A 22,393-nucleotide genomic window follows, 5' to 3' on the forward strand; every position below is an offset into this window, starting at 1 on the left:
TAGCTTAAATTTTAGACAAACATCCAGTCAAACAGTTAAGCAGCCCTCCTCTATCTTCAGAGCTGAAACGAATAACACTAAAGTTAACATGTTTAACCTAATATTGCAAATTTGATGAATGTGAACAAACCACCGAATTCAGCCAAAAGTTCACAAAAGTTTAAATCGCAGCAACTCCTCGGAAGAAAACAAAATTTCATAATGAGAGTTTTTAAATTAGATAGACAGTACTCACACCTCTCTACTCTGTGATGAACATATCAATTGGTAACAATTGACTGAACAAAAAAGGGGGTATATATTTATAGTCCCCTCCCACCAACGTGGGATTGGAAAGAATTCGTGTCTTTCCCATTATATAGCCCCCTCCCACCCAGCGTAGTGGTCGTATAACGTATAGCTCCCCGTTCATGTTAAATATAGCATAATAGGGTAATAATTTTGTGGGTGGCTCTAATGGGAATAACCCCAAAAAATTTGAATGTAAAATTCCAAACTACCACAGCAAACTCCCAACTCTGGATCTTTTCAAAAATTGCCCCCCTTGAATAGAATTTTAGCGAGCCGGAGACCGAAACAAGGGACGGAAACAATCCGATAAATCAAACAAAAAACTTGCCATAAATCTTTAACTTTTGACGAACACATCACTAGCTTCCGCCTATCAGTGTTATTTTTTTGTTTTAGCACATGACAAAATAGATTGATCTATTTTTGCTCTGGTCAGAATCTTTACTCGTACCAACAAAGAAGAAAACCCGAAATATGTAGACTGTTTGTATTCAAGACAAAACTGATTTTATCGGCAAAATAAGTTTTACTAATTGTTGAACAATTTTTAAAGTCAAATAAAAGCAAATTTGCAATGAACAGTTAATGTTGTACCCTTCTCTGAAAGTTTTCGCCCGTTTTTTGAAAATAAAGTTTTTATTATTAGTTCATGTAAACTTATCGTTGGGGTCAATTTAATTTTCACTCTGTGAATTTCAGTGACACGTCACACATTCTTGAACCAGTTTTCACAACTGCTGCTAATTTCCCGCAATTTTCTCAACTAATTGGCGCCCAGTAGTCTCAGTTACTTTCTCGCTTCCGACAATTAATTCTCTTTAATAATAACTCTCATCGCGGAGCAATTTTCCAAGTTGGCGATCTTTTCTCAGCCAATCAGATTGCGAGAATTGATGGTAAACAATTAGCTCAAAAATTGTGAAATAGTTTTTTTCAAATTCATTTCGTTCACAAATCTGATCGCCGACAAGTTTTAGAACAGCAAAGTTAATTTGATTAAAAAATAATTGATTTGAATTCGGGCAATTGATTTAATATTAAGCTCAATTTTATGAATTAAAAAGATAAATTTTATGCTGGTTTGTATTTCTAGAATTTACTCTGATCTGTTATTCAATAATTAACGTGCTTTGTGTATGATTATAATCACCCTTATAATCACCCACCTGAAAACTTTCAATTTATCTAACTCTTGTTAAATTTTTTATTGATTGGTGTTTAATTTACTGAAAAAGTTTCTGAAACTTGTATAAAACAGAATTAGATTTACTGTTATTTAAATTTTGGCATTTTTGAAATCAATAATTGTCATTTAAATAAGTTATAAGTTATACGAAGATAAATTTTTGGAGCCTCCAATTTTCCATTCGAATCAATTGAAATGATGACAGTTGCCAGTATCGCTGATTTAGCGAGGAAAAATTCACTTTTTGCTGAATTGGTTAGTCAAAGTTATACCAAAATTAACTTTAAGTCAAATCCCCATGAAATCAACTTAGCTAAGTTCATTAATTTAGTCCTCTCCATAATTTTTTGACAGACTCTAGGGTCAAAATTGGAGTTTTTGGGGCTACAAAAGTGCACTGGAGTTAGCCCCCCCCCCCCCCCCCCACCACCACCACCACCACCACCACCACCACCACCACCACCACCACATGCCGCTACTATACCCTCCAGCTTCGCAACATATAGTTTTATATCTATATAAATCATAATCATACGTTTCATTCACGAAGTTCTGACCCCCCCCCCCCCCCCCCCCAACCTAAAAATTATTGATACTCAAGTTTTTCAATATTTGAAAGTTTTCAATAATTTTGTGAAATTGAACCTTAGTGTAACCAATTTTTTCAGGGGCGACCAAACAAGAACAATGTAAACAATGGTCTGCACTCCATCAAAGGATATTCACACCAACAGTTCGTGAAAACAATGAACCCCTGGGGATACAAAGAGGAAAAGGATAGTTGCCAGTCTATCTGGGCAACCGCAGATGATCTGGTTGACACCAGAATGCAGCACCCTAACCAGCACATGGATCACTGCTACAATAAACAGGTGAGCATTCAAATGAACAGCGCCGATAGAATTCTCAACTCTCATTCTGCTAAACGCCCATTCGGTTGGAAATCTTAGCTCCGAGTTCGGAATGCTAGTCGAATGTGCGTTTAGCAGAATGACAGAAATAAGAATTCTAGACCAATGCTTAATTCTGATTGGTCGGTGGTATATGGCCGGGCCGCGCTCCACACGGCCTCTCCATGGCTGTCTCTCCACATGAGGGGGGGGGGGGGTGGGGGTGGATTGCGACCACGAATAAACCTTTGCTACGCAATCTTATTTTTAAAAAATAATTTTGAGAGATTGCGGATACAGCAATGCTCTTGAAACTGTCCAATGAGATTGCTGGAATTAATAGGAGTTGTTACTCATTTATTATTCTGCTAGACGCCCATTCGGCCGGATCGGGTCCTCCAGTATTCCTACTTCATGAATGAGAAATTTAAACGGTGTGGTTTATTTTTTTGGAATTCAAAGAATTTGAATTGTATTGGGGCGCTGTCTTTTTTTACGACTCGAAGAGGAGTATTGGAGAAGTCCCTTTTTAATCAATTTTATTGGAGTGATTTTTGAAGCGGGAAATGAAACGCGTGAAAAAATTTGGAGTGATATTGGTGCTGAACAAAAGTGAAGAGCGGAGCGAAAAGAGTGGTTTTTGCTAATATCGTTTGTGAAAAAAAAATTCCAAGCGAGCGAAATTTTTTGTTCACGTGCGGCATTTTAAAGCAGTTTTATCATTTTTTTTTTCGGTTAAGAGGTTCTGTTATATTTTTGTTTTAATTTTAGGGTGGATTTAGCAGTGGTTTGAAGGTTTCTCGATATTCATATGAGTTTTCTGCTAATTCGGAGGTTTTTCATGTATTTTGCTGATTTGTGGGCTAATTTTTGCGATTTTTTGACGAGTGTTTTGTTTTACTGCCTCAAATCGGTATTGAAAAGACGCCTATGAACTGTGCATTTTATAGATAACAATTGGTTACAGTTTTGTGGATATGAAGCATTTTTTGTTGAGAAATATGACAAAAATGGCGAAAATCGAAACTATTTTTATTTTTTTGCAGTTTCTGGGCCAATTATGACTTGACTATTGATCTGCGAGCATTTGGATGCCCTATTGGCTGAAGGGATTTTTTCTTTGGATTTTTGTGCTTTGTAATATTAAAAAAGTTTATAACTTTCAGTTTTTTAGTTCAAGTTGTTTGTAAGAGCTTATTTTTTTTATGATTTGGCTTCAAGTATTTTTAAAGAATTCTTATAAGAGGTTTCAGTAGGTACTAGTTGTTTTGGTGAAGTAGTTGGGCATAAATAGTTCTTTTGGGATCTCAATTTATGACAAAATTTAATCACATTTTTTATCATTTATAACAGATTTGATTTTCCTGTTTCTACTTTTTCGTTTTATGGTTCTGTTTCAAGATAATCATAAGTAAGTGTAGCACGTTTTGTCGGATATGTTGTTGGATGACGTTGAATTGGAGTCGGTTCCGGAATTCTTTCGGCTATTTTTTTTAAAGATCTGGTCACACATTTTCATGATTTTTGAAGTCAAATTGGAGTAGTGATTTTGGTCACACCGAAACAGGAAGTGGAGCGAAAAAGCGAGTCGTTTTGCGGCGTGAATATTTTTTGCTCTAATTTTAAAGTAGAGTGAGAAAACGGTGTTTGAACAAAAATTCGCTTTCTCGCTAGTGGTTTTTTAGTCATTGAAAAGGTTTTTAATGTCAATTACAGACGAGTCACCTTTAATATCAGGGTTCCAGTAATGACAAAGCCTATTTACGGTCAAACAAAAATAACTAAGCATCACTGGAAAGAAACGGCTTTCACTTATAAAAAACTTTGCGATTTGAGAGGCAAAATTAGCAAGAAGAGCTATGTCGGTGGCCGCCGTATTGGCCGACAGTGCGTTTAGCCGAGAACCGAAAAATGAGAAATTTAGCCGACAATTTCAGTAAAATGAGCGATAAAATTAATTCTGAAGCTGTGATTGGTCAATTTAAATCACTATTTCGTAAGCTGACAGATATACCGTCAACTAGCGTAACGAAGGCATTCGGTAGGGCAGAGGATTAGGATATCCATGGAAATAAAACGTCCAATAGAATTCTGGGAATGTTTTAAGTGATTTTTTTGTTCCGATTAATCAAAAATTTTTGAAAGTGGCATGAATAACATATGTTGGTTAAATCAGATGTCGTCAGAAAGTGATATATATGGATAGCAACTGTAATTTAGTCGGCAATAAACAGTTAATTTTTTTTCTGCGACGATGCTTAATGGTTGAGACAGTTAAATTAGAACGTCTGTTTGGACGCTGGCTGGTGCTCATTTGTGCTCACTAATGTAGAGCTCCTAAAAATCTAGAGATAGCGGAAAGTTTTATGTCTCAGAATAGTTTGTAATAATTTAAAGGTGACGCCAATAATAACCTTATAGGCAATTATTAACTGTGATTCCGAGTTTTTAACTTAGTTCAAGACAAGACTCTACTTACACTAAGCATTCGAGTTCTGTTTTAAGCAGACGCCTCTAATACCTTAAAGGAATTGCGATCAATTTTTTTTAAATTTGAATTTTTTTTGACGGAGTAGCTCTTTGTCACATAGTTTAATTTAGAAAACACGATCTTGGGTTCCCTTTCTTATGTAACAGTTTGTATATTAAGTTAAGTTGCGGTCGAGTTGCGCTCCTCTCGGTCTGTCCGTGGTCCCCCCCTTCCCCCTAACGCGGGGAGGTGGCGACCATGGATAGACCTTCATTACGCTGTTCCATTACCATTTTTCAAAGAAAAAAATGCTCTCAAATTAAGAAAATTGACCAATCTGCGAGCGCGAAAATTCGGCTTCAATGGCATTCTGATCTATGGCCGTTCGTCACTCGTTAGAGTAATGAACTTGTTTTCTTGAGAGTATATATGATCTGTTTTTGTAGCCGAACTGCTCCCTGGCCGGTTTTCTGCTTTCAACTCCTCAGAGAAAGTTACAACCAAATGTGGACGCTGGATCTAATACCACGACAACCAATATATTGCCAACGATTATGACTTCAAACCATACCCTGGCTATGGCAAGTGGAAGCGGAATGAAAGTGGGGGCGAGTGGATTCAAAGTGGGCACTGGTGCTTTTAGTGGACTAAGAGAAGAACCTCAACTATCATCAGGGCTACCTTTGTCGATTTTTGAAGCTGCTAATAAGAAGTGGTCGAGCTACAACGATAACCGAGAGCTTCAAATTAGGTGACCGATTTTTTCTATTGACGGCAATATATTTCAAAACTTTAACCATAAATATGGAATTAGACGTACCGATTTATTACCCCGCTAACGATTAATATAAAATTAAAATGATAATGGCACCAATTTTCATCAATTAAAATTTATTGTTAAATTGAAAGTGTAGGAGTTTCAAACACTTGTCGTTCGATAGATCTAATGCAAATGTATTCGATTTCGCTTAGCTCTGTAGTTTTGTTATATCTGGTAGCATTAATAACGTCGACGGGTGGTCAGACGTTTTGCTGGTATATCTCAATTCAATGATGCCCAATTTTCACATTCTTTTGTGTATTTCAGCCCTCCGTTTGAGCACCCAAAGGATGAGATTTTCATGCCTAAAAGCTCTGAGAACATGTCTGCTCATCTTTGCCTCAAACCCAGTTTTTCTGACGGCTGCAACATCAATACTCCTCGCGATTTTGTCTCCCCGGGAAGCAGCAATGTTTCACCAAGAAGCGCTCGAATTCCTGAGGATTGGCGACGCAACTCTGTTGATTTGACCATTGCTTCGTCACCATCAATTGAACGACTGTATTCGCCCTTTTCGGGGTTGTCCCTTTCTTCCGTCATTTCCAAAGGGTTCGATTCCTCGGAAGACTTTCCCGACGTCCAGGATTCTATCAATAACCAAGATCCGATACAAGCAGTGACCGATTTGTTCGTTTCCCCACGTGACTCGCCGTTCGACGATCTGATTGGTCGACGAGATGATGAAATTCGTCAGCCAATCAGCGATGAGGAAGCTGTCGGGAATGACATTATCAACCACAAGAAGTTCAAAACGAAGCTTTGCAGAAGCGTGACATCGGGAACGATTTGTGGATATGCGGATCGATGCCAGTACGCGCATAATTCGCAGGAATTGCGCCCATCGAAGTACCCAATCAATTACAAGACCATCAAATGTCGACAGTTTCATGCTACGGGTAAATGTCTTCACGCAGGGCGATGCACTTTCCTTCACGATATGAACCCGATTGAAAAACAAATGATGATCGAATTTGAGACCCTGAAAGGCTTTGACGAATTCTTGATGAATTTGTAACTATGCGGCGTTGTAGAATTGTCTCTAAAGCAAAGATACAAGCAGTTAATTCTATTTTCATTAAAGTCTACTTTTCGATTGGAAAAAACTCAAAACTTAATTTTGTACTTAAAGCATTCCTTTGTTTAAGATACATTTGAATTGATTTATTTATCTAACTTGGAATATATAGATGCTTACTATTTAAGTTTTGTGTCATTTGTTAATAAATTACCTGTTTCGTGTCTTGATTGTATTAGTGTGCCAAAATTTTTAGTTTATTTATATTGTCCATTTTAGCTTTGAATGTTCTTAATCATTTGGTAACTTTCCGAGGAAAGTTCTATTTTTTGGGCTGTGTTCAATTTTGATCGTTAGATCTGTTCGATATTAAAGATACAAAATCATTTTATTTACTGATTTTCTCATCACGACAGTCTTGTGAAAATTTGAAAATATCTTCCTTCAAACCAAACCCCCCCCCCCCCCCCCCCCTCTGTCAACGTTGAATTATATTTTTGAGCATTATTCCGTAAATGAATGGGGTATTTCCCTTTACAGCCTCTGAACCCCCCCCCCCCCCCCTCCCCAAAGCTTTGTGGGCATACACCGTATGCCGCACCCTATTACTGTAACTATCACATAATGGGGGTGGGGGGCTAAAATGCGCTGTTTCTGTGTTTTATGATTAGCTGAGCTGATGAATTCCAGATCTTTCTTCGGCATTACTCCAATGCCCCTTTGTCTTGCCAAGACATAAAGTGCAATTGTTTCATCTATTTAATTTCATTTTGTAATCATTTAATAACTTTTTTAATAAAACATTTGAACAAGCTTTTTTGGACCAATTTCATATTTCTGAAATTCTCTCTTGTCTATCTTTAAACGTCAGAATTATAGGTTACGTGACTCTGCTTGAAGTCTATGTAAAACACGCACTTTGAAAATTCCGCGAAAGTTCATGGAAGTCAACTTTTGGCTAGGTACATTTAACTTCTGGAACTGTAGACTTTCGGCACTTTAAAACCTGCAAACGCGCGTTTTAACTTTTGAACAGGATTTATTTCACTCCATTTTTCCTTAATTGCTTCTTTTGGGTATTGAAATTATCTTGCCACTCAGGGTCTTCCATATTATTTGACCTAAATTAATTCATCATAGGTTAAGCTCGTGGTAAATTTGCAACTATTGGTGCGACTTTTTGCAAAACTTTCTACCCGTAATTTATTTAAGAGCAATTAATTTGCCGACTAAAGGCGCCGACCTGTTGCATTAAAACATCTCAATGAATAATTTCGCATCAATTATTAATCGATTTTTGCCACTTTCATTGTGAGTTAAGGTAGAACAGATCCCGACCCTTTCCTTTAATTGGGGGGATACTCCCTTGGGATTCAAGCTACCACCATCTCTGAGGGCTAATTTTGTTTTAATTGCCTCCCTAAAACCCAGATCAATTGCCCTGTTATAAGTTTATTTAGAACTTGTAATACCAACAATTCACCGCTGTGATAACTTATTATGACCCCAGCAAGAAAAGCCGACTTGTGTTAAGTGGCTGAACAAATTGTTATTAATTGGTTATAACAAAAGCAACAATAATAATGACTCAACATTGAAAAACAAACGTACGTAAACTATAAAACAGATGAATTTTCGCTAAAACACCTATATTTAGTTTTCCATTATTAGTCGTTTATTAAAGTGAATGGAAGATCGGATCTATTCTGTTTCGGCCCCCAGTGTTTTTTACGCCCCCAGTTACAAATTATATGTTATATAGCACGGTACTTTGTAAAATAATAGCACGTGCGCCTGGGGGGGGGGGGGGGGGTAAAAATCTAAACCCTCTAAGCTGGGGGGACAAAACAAAAGATCCAGAAGATCAATAGTGTACCAACTAAATAATATTGAAATGGATCGCCGACAGAGCTTTTTGCCGACAAGCAGAAACATGGAACTTAAAGAGACGATTAAGATGATGCTGTTTCTCAAGCAATGATTGGTACATTGAAAGCGCCATTTTGCTTGATTCGATTCGATTGCTAGCTGGCGCAAGCATTTGGCATGTACTAAAACGTCTCAATTTTTATGGCATTGGGCCATATGGCAATGATAACGGACAGCCCGACAAGTGATACATTGCGTTGAGAATTGTGGATCAGTTAAAACTAAGATTTCTGCAATTTGTTTTAGGCGGCTAAGAACTTGGCAGTTATTTTTATTGACGCCATTGCCATTGGTGAACGACTCTCATAGTGCTCTGTGAGCCACAGAAGTTTCCATATACATCATTAAAAGAAGACTCATTAACAAGCAGGTGTTAAAAAAATCAGAGTTATGAAAAATACAACAGAAGGATATAGCTTGGCACATCTTTGCTCAAAAACATTTAAAATTGAACTCTCTGATGAAAATAGCCAAAAACAATTCAAAAAAAGTGCAACTCACGAAGAAAAAACTAAGAAACAAAACTTAATTAGAAGAATCGGCGATCGATTTTTACTTGTATTAAATATTGACCTCACCAATCATGAATGGACTTTAATTAAACTTTTCTTTTAATTAAATTTTCTTCTTTTGGCTATTTTAGATTACAGGCCGTAGAAAAAAGCAAAGAGCTAAAAAATCTAACTAGAAATAAAGTATGGTTTTGATTTTTTCCTAAAGATGTAATTCCACGAGAAAAGTCCTTATCAGAACATGTGATGTTGATTATGTTCAAACAATGATTAGCCACACCATAGTCAAATACTTACATTTTAATTTCCAAAAGAAAAACATTTCTTTGTATGAAGAACGCTCCATAATTTTGTAAGGTTTCCAACAAAACCTCAAATACGGACCTGATTTAGTTGTCGTAGATTATAAGTACAGTTGAAAAATGGTAGAGGAGGCTTCTAGAATTGCTGAGATTTTTTTTTTAAAAAGCACGAAATTGCCCTTGTAGAATTAACAGTTACTGTTGCTGCTTGGAATTTATTGTCTTTTAGCGTCATGGCTGCAGAAATCTTTCAGGATTGGCCTTGTGCTGATAGTGATATTGCATTCACAGCAGTTGATTCACATTGACTAGTTTTATTTACAGATCTTATCGGTAAAGAACCACCATGTCAGTTTTTCAGTCGTGCCATGCGTTTTTCAATAATCGAAATTTTATATCTATGAGGCTGATTGTCTCAACTTTAAGGTGATAGAGGACACCACCTTCCTTCTGGAACTTTTTGCTAAGTTGTTTGAGATTTCAAATAATTCTGTTCATGAACTAATCATTGGAGTTACAACTGAAGCGTTGAATACTTTATTCCCTGATCAAAGAACTCTCGACTCAAATACTCATCAGTATTTTAATCGTACTCCAAAACTACTTCGCCTAGAATGTATGCGTACGCAAGGAAAAAATTTCATAGCGACAACTCCATTAAAGCAAAGAGGCAAAAAAGCCCGTCATTTCAACTATCTCACTGCTTGCTAAAAATTGACACGCCATACAAAATTGTTTTGCTTGGAAGGTCGAACTAAATTAAACAATTGCAAATGAAGAAAAAAGCTAGACAGTAGAAAAACTTTTGTGAGTCACTTTCGATATGACTCGTCATGTATTACATGATACTATGAATCAGTTATTTAGTTCTGTTGCCCGATATAAACTAGTCTTCTTTATTTCCGTTATTTAGTTTATCTTAATTCCAATTGCCCTTGAATTTTTACTCCATCTCGAGTAGCAATTCTCTAACGACCCTGAAGTTAACAATTGCACACCAAAAACACATGTCTGTTCATACTGTAATAACCCAGCTTGTGATATATCAACTTATCAAAGTTGCGACTTCAGCAGAGCTTTCGTGCAACGGTAGCATGCCTGGCCGCGGTTCTGGAGATAAAAGGTTAGAGTCTTCTAAGCTTTAATTCTTTAGCAGTATAAGGAGTTATCTAATACAACAGTCGGGTTGTTACAATACATTTCACGCGGAGGCAATCTGATTTTTTATTACAAAAGTTTTTCCTTGAAATTTGTAACTAGACTTTGGCTCGTGCAATTTCTCTTGCTCTAGCTTGCGATACAGTGGTAACTCTGAGACTCACTCTTTAGGCGTTTCCGCTTTGCGATAAACTCATTCAGTCAATAGAGACAACTCGCATCAAGAGATCCTAAGTCCGCTGTTGTCATCCGAAAAAAAACAGGACATGCCTAGTCATCAATCTGAGACTCTTGCCATTTCCCTTTCAGGATCGAACTGTTTTGAAGACGGTCTAGTACAGAGCTTTTTCTTTGTTGGTACAAAATGAGAAACTTATTTTTGCGATACTTGCCTGGACTACGAAAACATTATGCAGGAACAATTTATAACGAAAATAATAAAAAAGTATATTTCATAGCCACCCATAAAAAAAATATACCAGAAATGTTTCATCTTGTTATGGAATGACTATCAACAAATAATATCAAATGTACCTTTTTTTCACAGTGTTTTACGAGCAATAAGATTAAATTATGCACGTTTTCAAATCAGTCAGCAAATCAAAACAAATATCAGACAGATTGCTTTTGAATTTCTTTAAAACATTCAGAGAGCAAAAGGCTTAGTTGGACGGCTAACAAATAGCATTAAAGGAAGCCTAGCATATAAGAAAAAGCCGCAGAAAAGATACGAAACCATCATTAAAATTGGTAATTTCTCAACAAAGGTTTCGCCAACAAACAAAAATTCGCTACTCCATCTAAAAACAGTACAAGGGAAGGAACTTAAATCTGACGAGAAATGGGAGGACCAAACAAGAGGCAGCACCGAGAACGGACATTAAGCTACGCAAACACAAAGAGAAGACGAAGAAGTAGTTTTTGATCTACAAAATAAGTCCAGAGTTATTCTTCGCCCTGATCTTATTATACCAGTGTCACGCACTGAAACAGCACTTGATATAAAAATACTGGCAGCGAATAAACCATAGAAGCCGAAAATATTCTTAACGGACTCTACCAAGTTTTAGCCCCTGGATCGTTAGTAGATTATGCACACGAAGCTACATTTAAATTAAGTGAACCAAACAAATCAGAGTTGACGATGCAATATTCATTTCTGGCGAGAATTGCTACAAAGGCTAAAGAAGATACCCCTCTATCCGAATACTTCAAAACCCGAACAACAGGTACCACAACACAGGCAATAAACACCAAAGAAAATTATTGGGAAAAGAGCTATTTGACAAAAAATTGAGAGAGTCACTTAAAAAAAGCAGAGAAAACTAGCAGATAAAAAATTGCATATCCTCTATACACTCTAATATGTTTAACTCTAATATGCTGCAAGTTGCGTTTACTTTTAACACCAAACAAGTTATCACGTACTTCCCTGTGACGAACAACCAACAACAACAAATTGTATTCGAGAATTACCTAATACGCAACAAAAACTGAAAAATAAACAACAGACATCGCCAGTGCGACATAGCACAAATTAAATTTATCGACGTCGATTACAGAACTTGAAGCCTCAGAACAACTCTACTGTTACCGTTCCAACCTTTCTAGCACACGTATCGACATCATCATTTTGGCTGTTCATTCGCACTCTTTATCATGAATGCTGTCACGTAAACAAAAAGGAACAGGTAGCCAACAGCTGCTCAACCAAAACTCACAGTACAGATTTACAACTGCTCCCTGGATACAATTTATCTAATAGAAAATTTTATTTCACCCACATGCCTGAAAAATTGCACCGTTTGAGAGCCAGAAAATGCGATTATTCAATTGACTTGAGTATTCTATCAACTGTTGATTATCGTTTCATCACGGAAATAGAGATTGCGGAAAACATTTGTTTCTATCAGCTGGTGATCATACATTTTTTGGGATGAAAAAACATACAATGCAGAACACATTTCTGAAAATTTGAGAGACCTTTCACTGCTATTTCTATCAGTATTTTAATTGTACTCCAAAATTACTTCGCCTAGAATATAAGCGTACACATGGAAAAAAATTGATAGCGACAACTCCAATAAAGCAAAAAGGCAAAACAGACCGTCATTGCAACTAACTCACTGCTTAATAAAAATTTGACACGCCATACAAAATTATTTTTCTTGGAGGATTGAATTAAATTAAACGACTGCAATTGAAGAAGAAGCTAGACACCAGAGAAACTTTTTTGAGTAACTTTCGATTCGACTCGTCATGTATTACATGATACTATGAATCAGTTATTTAGTTCTGGTGCCCGATATAAACAAGTCTTCTTTATTTCCGTGCAATTCGTCTTAATTTCAACTGCCCTTTGATTTTTAATCTATCTCGAGTAGCATTTCTCTAACAAATATAATGTTCACAATTGCACACCAAAAACACATGTCTGTTCATACATGTTACGCGGATCCAATCTGACTTCTTATTGCAAAGCTTTTCTTGAAAATTTGTAACCAGATTTTGGCTCCTGCAGTTTCTCTTGCTCTCGCTCTGCGATACAGTAGTAACCAAGAGACTCACTCTTTTGGTGTTTTGCCACAACAATAAACTAATTGAGTCAATAGAGACAACTCGCATCAGGTCCTGAATCTGCTGTTGTCATCCGAAAAAAACACGACAAGGTCTAGTAACAATCTGAGATTCTTGCCATTTCCTTTTCACGTTCGAAATGTTTTGAAAAAAGTCTAGTACAGAGCTTTTTCTTTGTTGTACAAAATGAGAAACTATCTTTATTTTGCTATACTTGCCTGGACTACGAAAACAATATGCAGGACCAAATTATAACAAAAAATATGAAGAAAAATTTCTCATAGTAGCCTTTAAAAACAATGTACCAGAAATGTTTCATCGCTCTGATGGAATGAATATTGACAAATAGTTTCAAATGTACTTTTTTTCATGGTGTTCTACGAGCAATAAGATTTGATCATGTACGTTTTCAAATCAGTCAACAAATCAAAACAAACATCGAACAGATCGCAAAACAAACAATTGTAGATTAATAGGCTTAGTTGAACGGCTAGCAAGTAGCACTGAAGAATGCTCAGAAAAAAAAAACAAAAAAACCACAGAAAAGAAATGAAACAATCATTAAAATTGGTAATTTCTCAACGAAGGTTTTGCGGTCAATTGCTACAAGACAATTGCAATAGATGATACACTTCTATATGAATACTTCAAAACCCGAACAACAGTTACCACAACACAGGCAATAAAACCGAAGAAAATTATCCAGAAACGAGCTATTTGACAAAAATTAGAGGGAATCACTTAAACAAAGCAAAGAAAACCAGCAGATAAAAATTGCATATACTCTATCCACTCTAATAAGTTTAACATGCAGCAAGTTACGTTTACCTTCATTACCAAACAAATTATCCCGTATTTCTCTGTGACGAACAGCCAACAACAAATTGTACATGAGAAGTACCTAATACGCCACAATAACTGAAACATAAACGACAGATATCGCCATTGCAAAGTTTACGATGACAGAGCAGAAATTAAAATTATCTACGCCGATTACAAAATCTGAAGCCTCAGAACATCTCTATTGTTACCGCTCCTCCCCTTCTACCTCGCATATCGACATCATCATTTTGGCTTTTCATTCTCACTCTTTATCATGAATGCCGTCACATAACCAAAAAGAAACAGCTACTCGGAACCTAGTACCATAGCAAATCCGTACTGAAACATTGTATTTTAATTGTATATCGTCGGCCAGTAGTTTACCATTGTATTCCAGGAGCAATTTGCAAATCATGATGTGCAGTATAAACCTCATAGATTTTTTTTGAAAAAAGGCTGAGCATTCTTGGTTTTGATTCCTCATGATGTTCGTAGCAAAATAATGATAAATTGTGCAAATTTCGAAAAAAATTGAATTTTTGGGCGATGCACTTTTGAGCATGACGATGACTTACAATCTTAAAACGTTGCAAAAACACATTAGGATTAGCAAAAAATCCCGCCAAAACCAGTAAGAACACGCCGAAACCAGAAAATACACGCCGAGTGCATTGAACATGACACATTTGGACCACCAAAATTGCGGATTTTTTTGGTTTTTTTTCAGATTGCAATGGATTTTTTTTAGGAATGTCTTAGTTTTAGCTCCTACGAAAAAAGAGACAGTTCTGGGCCGACAATATACAAATGGAATACAATGTTTCAGTACGGATTTACAATGGCATTAGGGTCGGGTCATGAACTTTAGTTATGAAATTTGTTAGCTGCTGCTGTGATTCAGAAGTTGTCTCCGTTCACGTATCTTATTCCCAAATTTTGGTTTAGCCTCATGTTTTCCTACACTTTTTCACATAAAAGTGAGGGACGAGAGCACATGTTGGTTGTCACTCACTAATTATTTCAACTTTACGTTGATTGTTTATTCTTTCACCATCCATAAAATCGATACGTTTCAACACTAGAAGCAAAAAGATTCATAGTATCCATTATTTACATTAATGGATGACATAGAACAATAGTGTATATAGTATAACATAGCATATAGTGGCAGCGAAATAACAGATAGGGGAGACACAGAGTGTTTCTAATTCTTTATCCGTATGGTGGTGGATAGATGGATAGATAGACATATAGATATAGAAGAAGTAAGCTGAGAGAGAGAGAGAGAGAGCAGGATAGAAAGAGGTGGGAACTTATTGGGAGCATTGGTGCACCGTGCGGGAAGAGGAGGCACGCAATAAGCATCGAACATACTCAAAATTAGAATATGGCATGCTATCATACTTTGAGGCTATTATAGGAAAAAAGAAAAAAAACAATTTGGCACCAACCTTCGACGCCTATGGATCTGCTTATGGCGATTATTGGTGGCATTTATGGATTGATACGGATTCTTTTTAGTTTTTGCTATTCTAGCCTCAACGTTGTGGGGACCCTCCCAAATGTTTTTTTTTTGCTAAATTATAGCTGTCATTTTTTTTACTTTGAGGCTATGATAGGAAAAACTAAAAAAAAAACAATTTAACGTATATCTCTGTAAAATCAGAAATTATCGCTAGGATCAATTTAACTCCTCGCGCAAACTGAAAAAAAGATCAAACGAATATTGGAAAAAATGAAATCTCATATCTCCTTAATAACAAGCGGCCTGGTTTTGCCAAAAATCAACAAAAATATGCTGCAGCAATCTAGATACGTTTTGCTGAAAATCAACCCACTTAATATCAACTTTGATCATTTACAGGAAGCAGAAAACAGACCCGAACAAAAAATGTTTCCCAACAGCCAAAAATTAAATTGGAGTATTCTATTGACGAAAGGAGAATTTTGTTATTAAATGAGAAAACAATTATCATCTCATGAAACAACGTAAAAAGTATCGACAAGTGCAGCAACAGAACTTAACTTTTCACCTTCTTCTCGTTGTTTTAGTTTAATAAAGAAATTCGGTGATGGAAATCTCGATTTTTAAGTGCAATGATGTATCATGGACATAAATCACTTCATTACACCAAATGAACTCTCAAAATTGTGCTCATGCGAAAAGCGTGTTAAATCTGTCCCCATTGTTTCATTTTTTCCGAAAACAGTCTATCAAAAAAATCCGAAAACTCCTAAACGTTTTTCTCAAACTGGATTCTAATTTTCTAACAAAAGTGTAAGGATGCTCACTAAAAGTGTGGAAATGTGGCTCATGCCTAGTCCGATTGCTAGCTGTACTGAGTGAAGAATCGCAATAACGGCAAAGGTACACCATTTTTGAGTTTTGTAATTTGGGTAGCAATAAAAGCTTTAGCTTGAGTAATAAAAATTCATATTGAGAGACGAACGAACAGATAATGGTTTCTCGGGTTTCACCGAAACGAAGACCATGGAATATTTTGCGGGCCAATTTTGAAAATTTAAAATGCTGCAACCTGATTGGTCGGTTTTGGCGGACTTATTTTATTTCGAATTTTTGTAAAATTTTATACCTGAAAGCTATTTTTTTCAATTTATTTCTCTAGATACTATGCGAATAGTTGAGCGAGCAACCGATAGACAAAATGCGATGACTTTTTTAATGCAGATATGTAATTGGTTTGCATTTAAACTTGTTCTTTTTGTAGAAAATCCCACATGAGGGCTTTATTTGACTACTGTCTAAAAGTGGATGTTATAGCAACGCTACGCAAAAGTTGTTGCAAAGAAAAATGCTTCCGGCGTCATGAAACGTAGGACCACGTTGAAAAAACTGCTCCAGCATCATCAGAAAAAAAGTTAGTTTTTTCTGTCAATCAAGTCGCAAATTGTCAAAACATGACAATTACATGACAGTTACACATGTTCTTTTGAAACGCATTTTTCGATGACAGGTCTCAGAATAGAACTTCACATGATGCCGCCGGGGACTGCAAAACTGCAAAAAACAGGGTTCTAACTCTTTTTATCAGGTAGTTGGTGTTCTAATTAATGCCAGATGTTATTGAGACATGAATGGCCAGATGTGTTGGAGATCGGCGAAGGAGCAGTTTTTCGACCTCGATGCTTATGAGCAAACTTGTCAACCATAGCGAGGGCATTACAAATCTGCAAAAAATATTCATTTTTTTTGTTAATTAGTAATTTGGCTAATTAAGCGCTAATTAGCTCTTAATTAAGGGCTAATTAACTCATTAATTATTTGTCTAAATTTGACGAGTGTTATGAGAGTTTTTGTAGCTCATTGTCTGCGGATGCCAATGAAACACTCCTTTCCATCCCAACTATTTTTTGGAGCCCACTTGTTTGGGGTCAAAGGTCACTGTTAATATGTTAAAAAACAGCAAAAAATAGCGCTTTTAATGTTTTTCTCAAAATCTTTTTCCCAAACATCTTCTTTGTTAGCATCGGAACAGCCGGTTGGCAATTAATTGATGAAACCAAATCCTTCCTTCACCGTCTTTTCAATAGTTTAATCTTGTCATTTGATGTACAATTAGTACAACTTCAAAGTTTCAGCCTGAATTTTACATTTTTTTTGGCTCTTTTAAATTATTTTTAGTGCATTTTCTGTCAGTTTTTTTTCAAAACGGGTGAGTAGCATTGTTACCTTTTACATCAAGAAACCTATTGTGTGCATCCAAAAAAATATTTAAGAGTCTCAGGACGAATTGTTGGATTTTCATTCCAAGAAATTTTGTTTTTTTGTGAACTTTTTCTTTTTTATTTAGTTTTACAATAGTGCTTATTATGGATAAGTTGCTAAAATTAGCTGCTAATCAACAACGCAAACGAAAAACTATATGCAATGCATTGCGTAACCAGAGAAAAACTGGTAAAGATTTTGTTTTTCTTGTTTTTTTCAATATGCTGAAGCAACTAATTTTTACTGTTTGTACGTTGAAAAACTTTGTAAAATCCAATTCAGAGCACTCCATGAAGGAGTATAGTTAAACAAAAGTTGATACGTAAGTTTTTAGCGTAATTTCCAATGGCTAAAACCTTTCTAGGTTCTTGCTTATGGGATAATTTAAAAAGCATAGAACAAGTTCAAATATGTTCAATTTGAGAAAAACTGAAGTCTTTGCAAAATTTTCATGAATAAACATCAAATAAACGCTTACATATAATCATTCAAAAGAAATCAATTATGGGAAGCTCTGAATTTAAGCCGAGAAAGTGATGCTGATGAAAAGTTTTAGTCTGCAACACCGAGAGAGAAGAGTCCGACTTTCTTTTTTAAGGTGCTCTGCATACTTTAGGCGTCTCAAAATTGTTTGGTGTTTAATTTCTTGTCTTCTCCGTCGCTCTGTAGAACTGGTGTTTTTGGCGATTCAAAGATTTCCTCTGAAAGCATTGTAGTATCAGTTGTTTCCTGGCTTCTCTGTCCAATTCCAAATATCCAAGCAACTTGGTCTCTACTGAGTGCTTCAAAAAATGACGGCTTGTGCTAATGGGCGTTGTTGTAGCGCTAGGGTCGCTTAGCGGAGTTGTTGGTAAGCTTTGTCTTGAAGAACGTACTGGTGATGTGGGCGAAAATTGAATGCCCCAAAGACTGGCTAAATTGTCACGAGCATCTTGAGTTCAAAGTTGGTTTGCGAATAGTGGCACACAATCGCAATAGTACTTGAATAGAAGTTGCTTTGTCTCATCGGGATATGTTGCAATGTCTTGAGGCTCACACGACTGCAGTTTTTGTGGTGGCACCAGACCACCAGAAGTTATAACACTTCCATGGGTAGGTAAGTCTTTTCCCGGCGAAGTGGCAACAAAATCGATAATTGATTTTGGTATTTTTGAAGCGGTCTGATGAAATCAAATTTTTCATAGAAAAGTTTTTGTACTGTTGAATAAAAACAACATAATTTTCGTACATGGTCTGACATACTAAAGTCCTTTGCCAGGACTTGCCAGAATCAGAGAGCAAGTAAAAAGACATTCTGAAATATCGCAATTTGAAGAACTGTTTAAGCAAGCAACAGAAATCAGATAAAGAATGATTGAGAGAGAGAGAGAAACTTTAACTTCTGAAGAAAATCGTCTGAAGTGTTATAACTAATTTGATTTTATGGTTCAGGCACTCCCGTAGGTCACATTTGTTTGCAATCAATTACCTACGATTTTGATCCCTTGCATATTACCCACAGGAAGACAAATTTATTGAAGTTAGCGGTTATCAGTGCACCACACCACCAATGTTTAACGACATACATATTTATATGTCCCATGTTTAGGTTTATGCTGTTTATGCGTCGTTTTCTACATATGTTTTGAAATTTCCTTTTATTGACCACTTTTCCTAGTACGTAAATGCATACTTTATGGCTTCTTATCAATTTGATCTCTGACCTTAGGTCTAATAAATTTTCATGAACCAAATATGTTTACTGCACGTGCAAAACAAACAAGGGCTCTATAGAATAGTAGTTTTTCTACACGTTTTCTTATGACCCCAAATTTTCTGATACGTGTTTTATGTTCTCTTATCAATTTGATCTTTGAAGTTTCTTTGTAATAAAATTCCATGGTCCACGCATCTGTTAATAATTGAACAAACATGTGCTTTACAGAAAGTTGCCCAAGTTGAAAAGAATTAACAGACTCAAGTATGCCGCTGGCGTGCTTGAGTCTGTATTTTCACACATGTAAACCTGTTTGCAATTAAAAACAAAGACGACACTTGTTTAATCCAAGCCTGCCGCGTCACTTTAGTGTGAGTTTTTCTCCAGGGTGGTCGTTTCATTTTAAGTTGAATTTAACAAAAACCTCCTGTCATCAATATAACCAGAGACTTGATTGAAATATGCCTTTTTCTGCCACAAAAGGGCCTGAGTTTTGGGATGGTTATAATGATCAGAACGTATGAGAAGACTGGAAAATATGCGTTTCTGAAACTAATCAAGAAAATTGACGACGGTTACGAATTTAAACAACGTTTCTCACTGACAACCGAAGCATTTTTCAAAATTATTAAAAACGCACCAAAAATTAGGGAAACTTGTCCAATCAGTTCACAAGAAGCGGAATCAAAATTGACGGACCTTCTGCTGCTAAAAAATCGAAAATAAGCTCAACGTAGAAGTCTTGGTTGAAGCAGTGTTTGAGCGTTCACCTAGTTACTTCAAACAGTTTCAGAAGCAGTTCAACTTTTTAGTCACTAATGAAAAAATTATTTCGTCAAGCGTGAAATCTTTTGCCGTGTGTTCTCATTTTGATTCAGCATTTTGTCAGTTGACAACAACAACAAAATCTACTAACCATTTTCATATTCTGATAGACACCTCAGAAACAGCAAAAACTAACGATGAAATTTTTCAACGAAACAAAGCTTTCCCCGTATCTTGTCTTTTCACAACTTTTCGATACTTGTTTTCATCAGCAACCGATTTGGAGACAAAGGGCGATGTCTTTTTTAAATTGAAATTAGCATTTGATTTCAACATTAAAAACGAAGAAAAACCTGAGACTGCAACAACAGTGCGGAAGCGCTTACCAGCGATTGTTACATCATCACAACAGCAACTGCTCCAGACCAAAACTGCTGGAAACTCCAACAAAAATAAATAAAATATTGTCAAGTCAGTGAAGACAACGGTGGTGCAGATGCCATTGCACAACATAATTTGGCCGGGCAAACAAACTCAAACTAACAATTTCAGTAGTGAAACTTTACGTAGATTTGAATCAATTTTAACTGGTCCCCATTCTGGTGCTTTTTTGTCAGATTATGGATATTTCTGTGAGTGGGAATGGAAATTTGAATATTGATACTGATTTGTTGTTCATTCGTTTTCTGTATGAAGAAAAAATTAAATTTTCAAAAATGAATTTCTATCAAACATTAGTAGCGTTAGATCATCATCATATGAAGAGCAAATCCTATCAAATCATTATCAGTGCATTTAACAATGGACCGAAAACTGAAAATAAGATGAGCAAAATAAATACAAAACAGTCCACATAGTTTTGTGTCTCGACTTTGAATGGGCTGGTTTTCTAGAACTTGACATAGCTGAATGTCTCCTTGGGTAGAAACCCGTCTTCGATATACATCCTTATAGAACAATATTGGTTGACCCAGGGGATCGGCAAAATCAACTTCTTGTTTTTGAAGCATAATAGGAGCCAATGTGTTGCAGCAATATCAGACGTTGATGCAATGACTATTATAAATGAAATTGGTTGCAAAATTTTGTGCTTCAGACACCCAGAAATTTGTGCTTCAGTAGCTTGCAGCGCTGAATTAAATCAATTACTTCTTCTTCGTTCATTAATTTGTCATATATGGTTTTTCGAAACACGTCGTGCACTGTCAACGTAAATTGTACTGGTTTTTTCGCCAATTATAAAAATTTCAATGTTGTTTGGAAGAGCCGCTGAGAACTTCAGCTCAACGTTTATTGAACTGATTTTCAGCTCGGGGTGAATAAAATCATGGGAAGCTTGTCGCCTGCTGGTTAAGTCAAAAATCATAAAAAAATGGCTGGGATACTCGCTCAGTTTAATTCCATGATCGTTTTCAATATGAGCCAAGTCGAATATTGTGTTAAAATAAAGGCGTTTATCGTCATCTGTTGATATTGGACAATCCGCTACAGGCAGTCCGTTGCGATAAAAATATATTTTTGCGAGACCAAATTTCCGATAATGAAATGGGTTGAGTCTGTTTTTGCCTAAGAAACATTCGTTAGGGTTTGAACAAATTGCAAGTCTGCGGATTGGTTCCCGCGAGAAATTATCCTCTTGCTTCCAACAATGAACACAAGCTGAAGCCAAAAACGTTTTTGTTATGGTTTCGAAGTAGGGATAAGATCTTTTGGACATACAAATTGGCCTCTAAAATTTCTACCTTGCAGTGTTTTGCAGGGTCATCGGACATGATGACAAAATCATCAACAGAGAGTCTGAAAACAATGCGAAGCGTAACACCGCTAAGCAGATGTCGATCACAGGTGAAGAAGTCAACGGCAACTTTTCCATAAAAGCGCATTCGGCTGATTTTTAACTAATTCTTTCCTCCTGTCAATTTATGTTGTCGATAACGTAGCCGTGTTCTCTTCGATTGAGTAGCCTTGACATGCTAGCCAAGTGTTTTTTGCGTCTCTGTTGTGAAAAAATTCGGTCTCGATAAAGCTTTTGTGCGCATAGTTTCCGTTAGCATTTGATGTTTTCAGTCCATTAGCAGATACCGTACAATCAGAAAACAATGAATGTAACACGTTGTTGCAAAAGTAAGGAGCGTCAGTTTTCGCTTTGTCAGTGGGAGCTCCTGCATTGTGTTTCAAATCAGCTCGAGACGACTGAACAATTTTACATTTGATTTCGGGAAAAATCTTTTGT

The 22,393-nt window shown here is 36.3% G+C and overlaps 1 protein-coding gene across 2 annotated transcripts; it reads left to right on the plus strand.

Moving 5' to 3' along the window:
- The first annotated feature begins 1,265 nt into the window (after nucleotides 1–1,265).
- On the plus strand, nucleotides 1,266–7,125 carry LOC142335118 (uncharacterized). 2 transcript variants are annotated; one of them, XM_075383473.1, is made up of 4 exons: nucleotides 1,266–1,732; nucleotides 2,146–2,349; nucleotides 5,284–5,588; nucleotides 5,925–7,125. In XM_075383473.1, the coding sequence occupies exons 1-4, from the start codon at nucleotides 1,673–1,675 to the stop codon at nucleotides 6,670–6,672; spliced, it is 1,317 nt and encodes a 438-aa protein (XP_075239588.1). In that variant the 5' UTR covers nucleotides 1,266–1,672; the 3' UTR covers nucleotides 6,673–7,125. The 2 variants fall into 2 exon arrangements, with proteins under 2 accessions (XP_075239588.1, XP_075239589.1); XM_075383474.1 differs by having other exon boundaries at nucleotides 1,266–1,370.
- The last annotated feature ends 15,268 nt before the right edge of the window (nucleotides 7,126–22,393 follow it).

The sequence above is a fragment of the Convolutriloba macropyga genome, chromosome 2 (assembly GCF_964194025.1).
Source record: "Convolutriloba macropyga chromosome 2, txConMacr16.3, whole genome shotgun sequence".
NCBI lineage: Eukaryota > Metazoa > Xenacoelomorpha > Acoela > Convolutidae > Convolutriloba > Convolutriloba macropyga.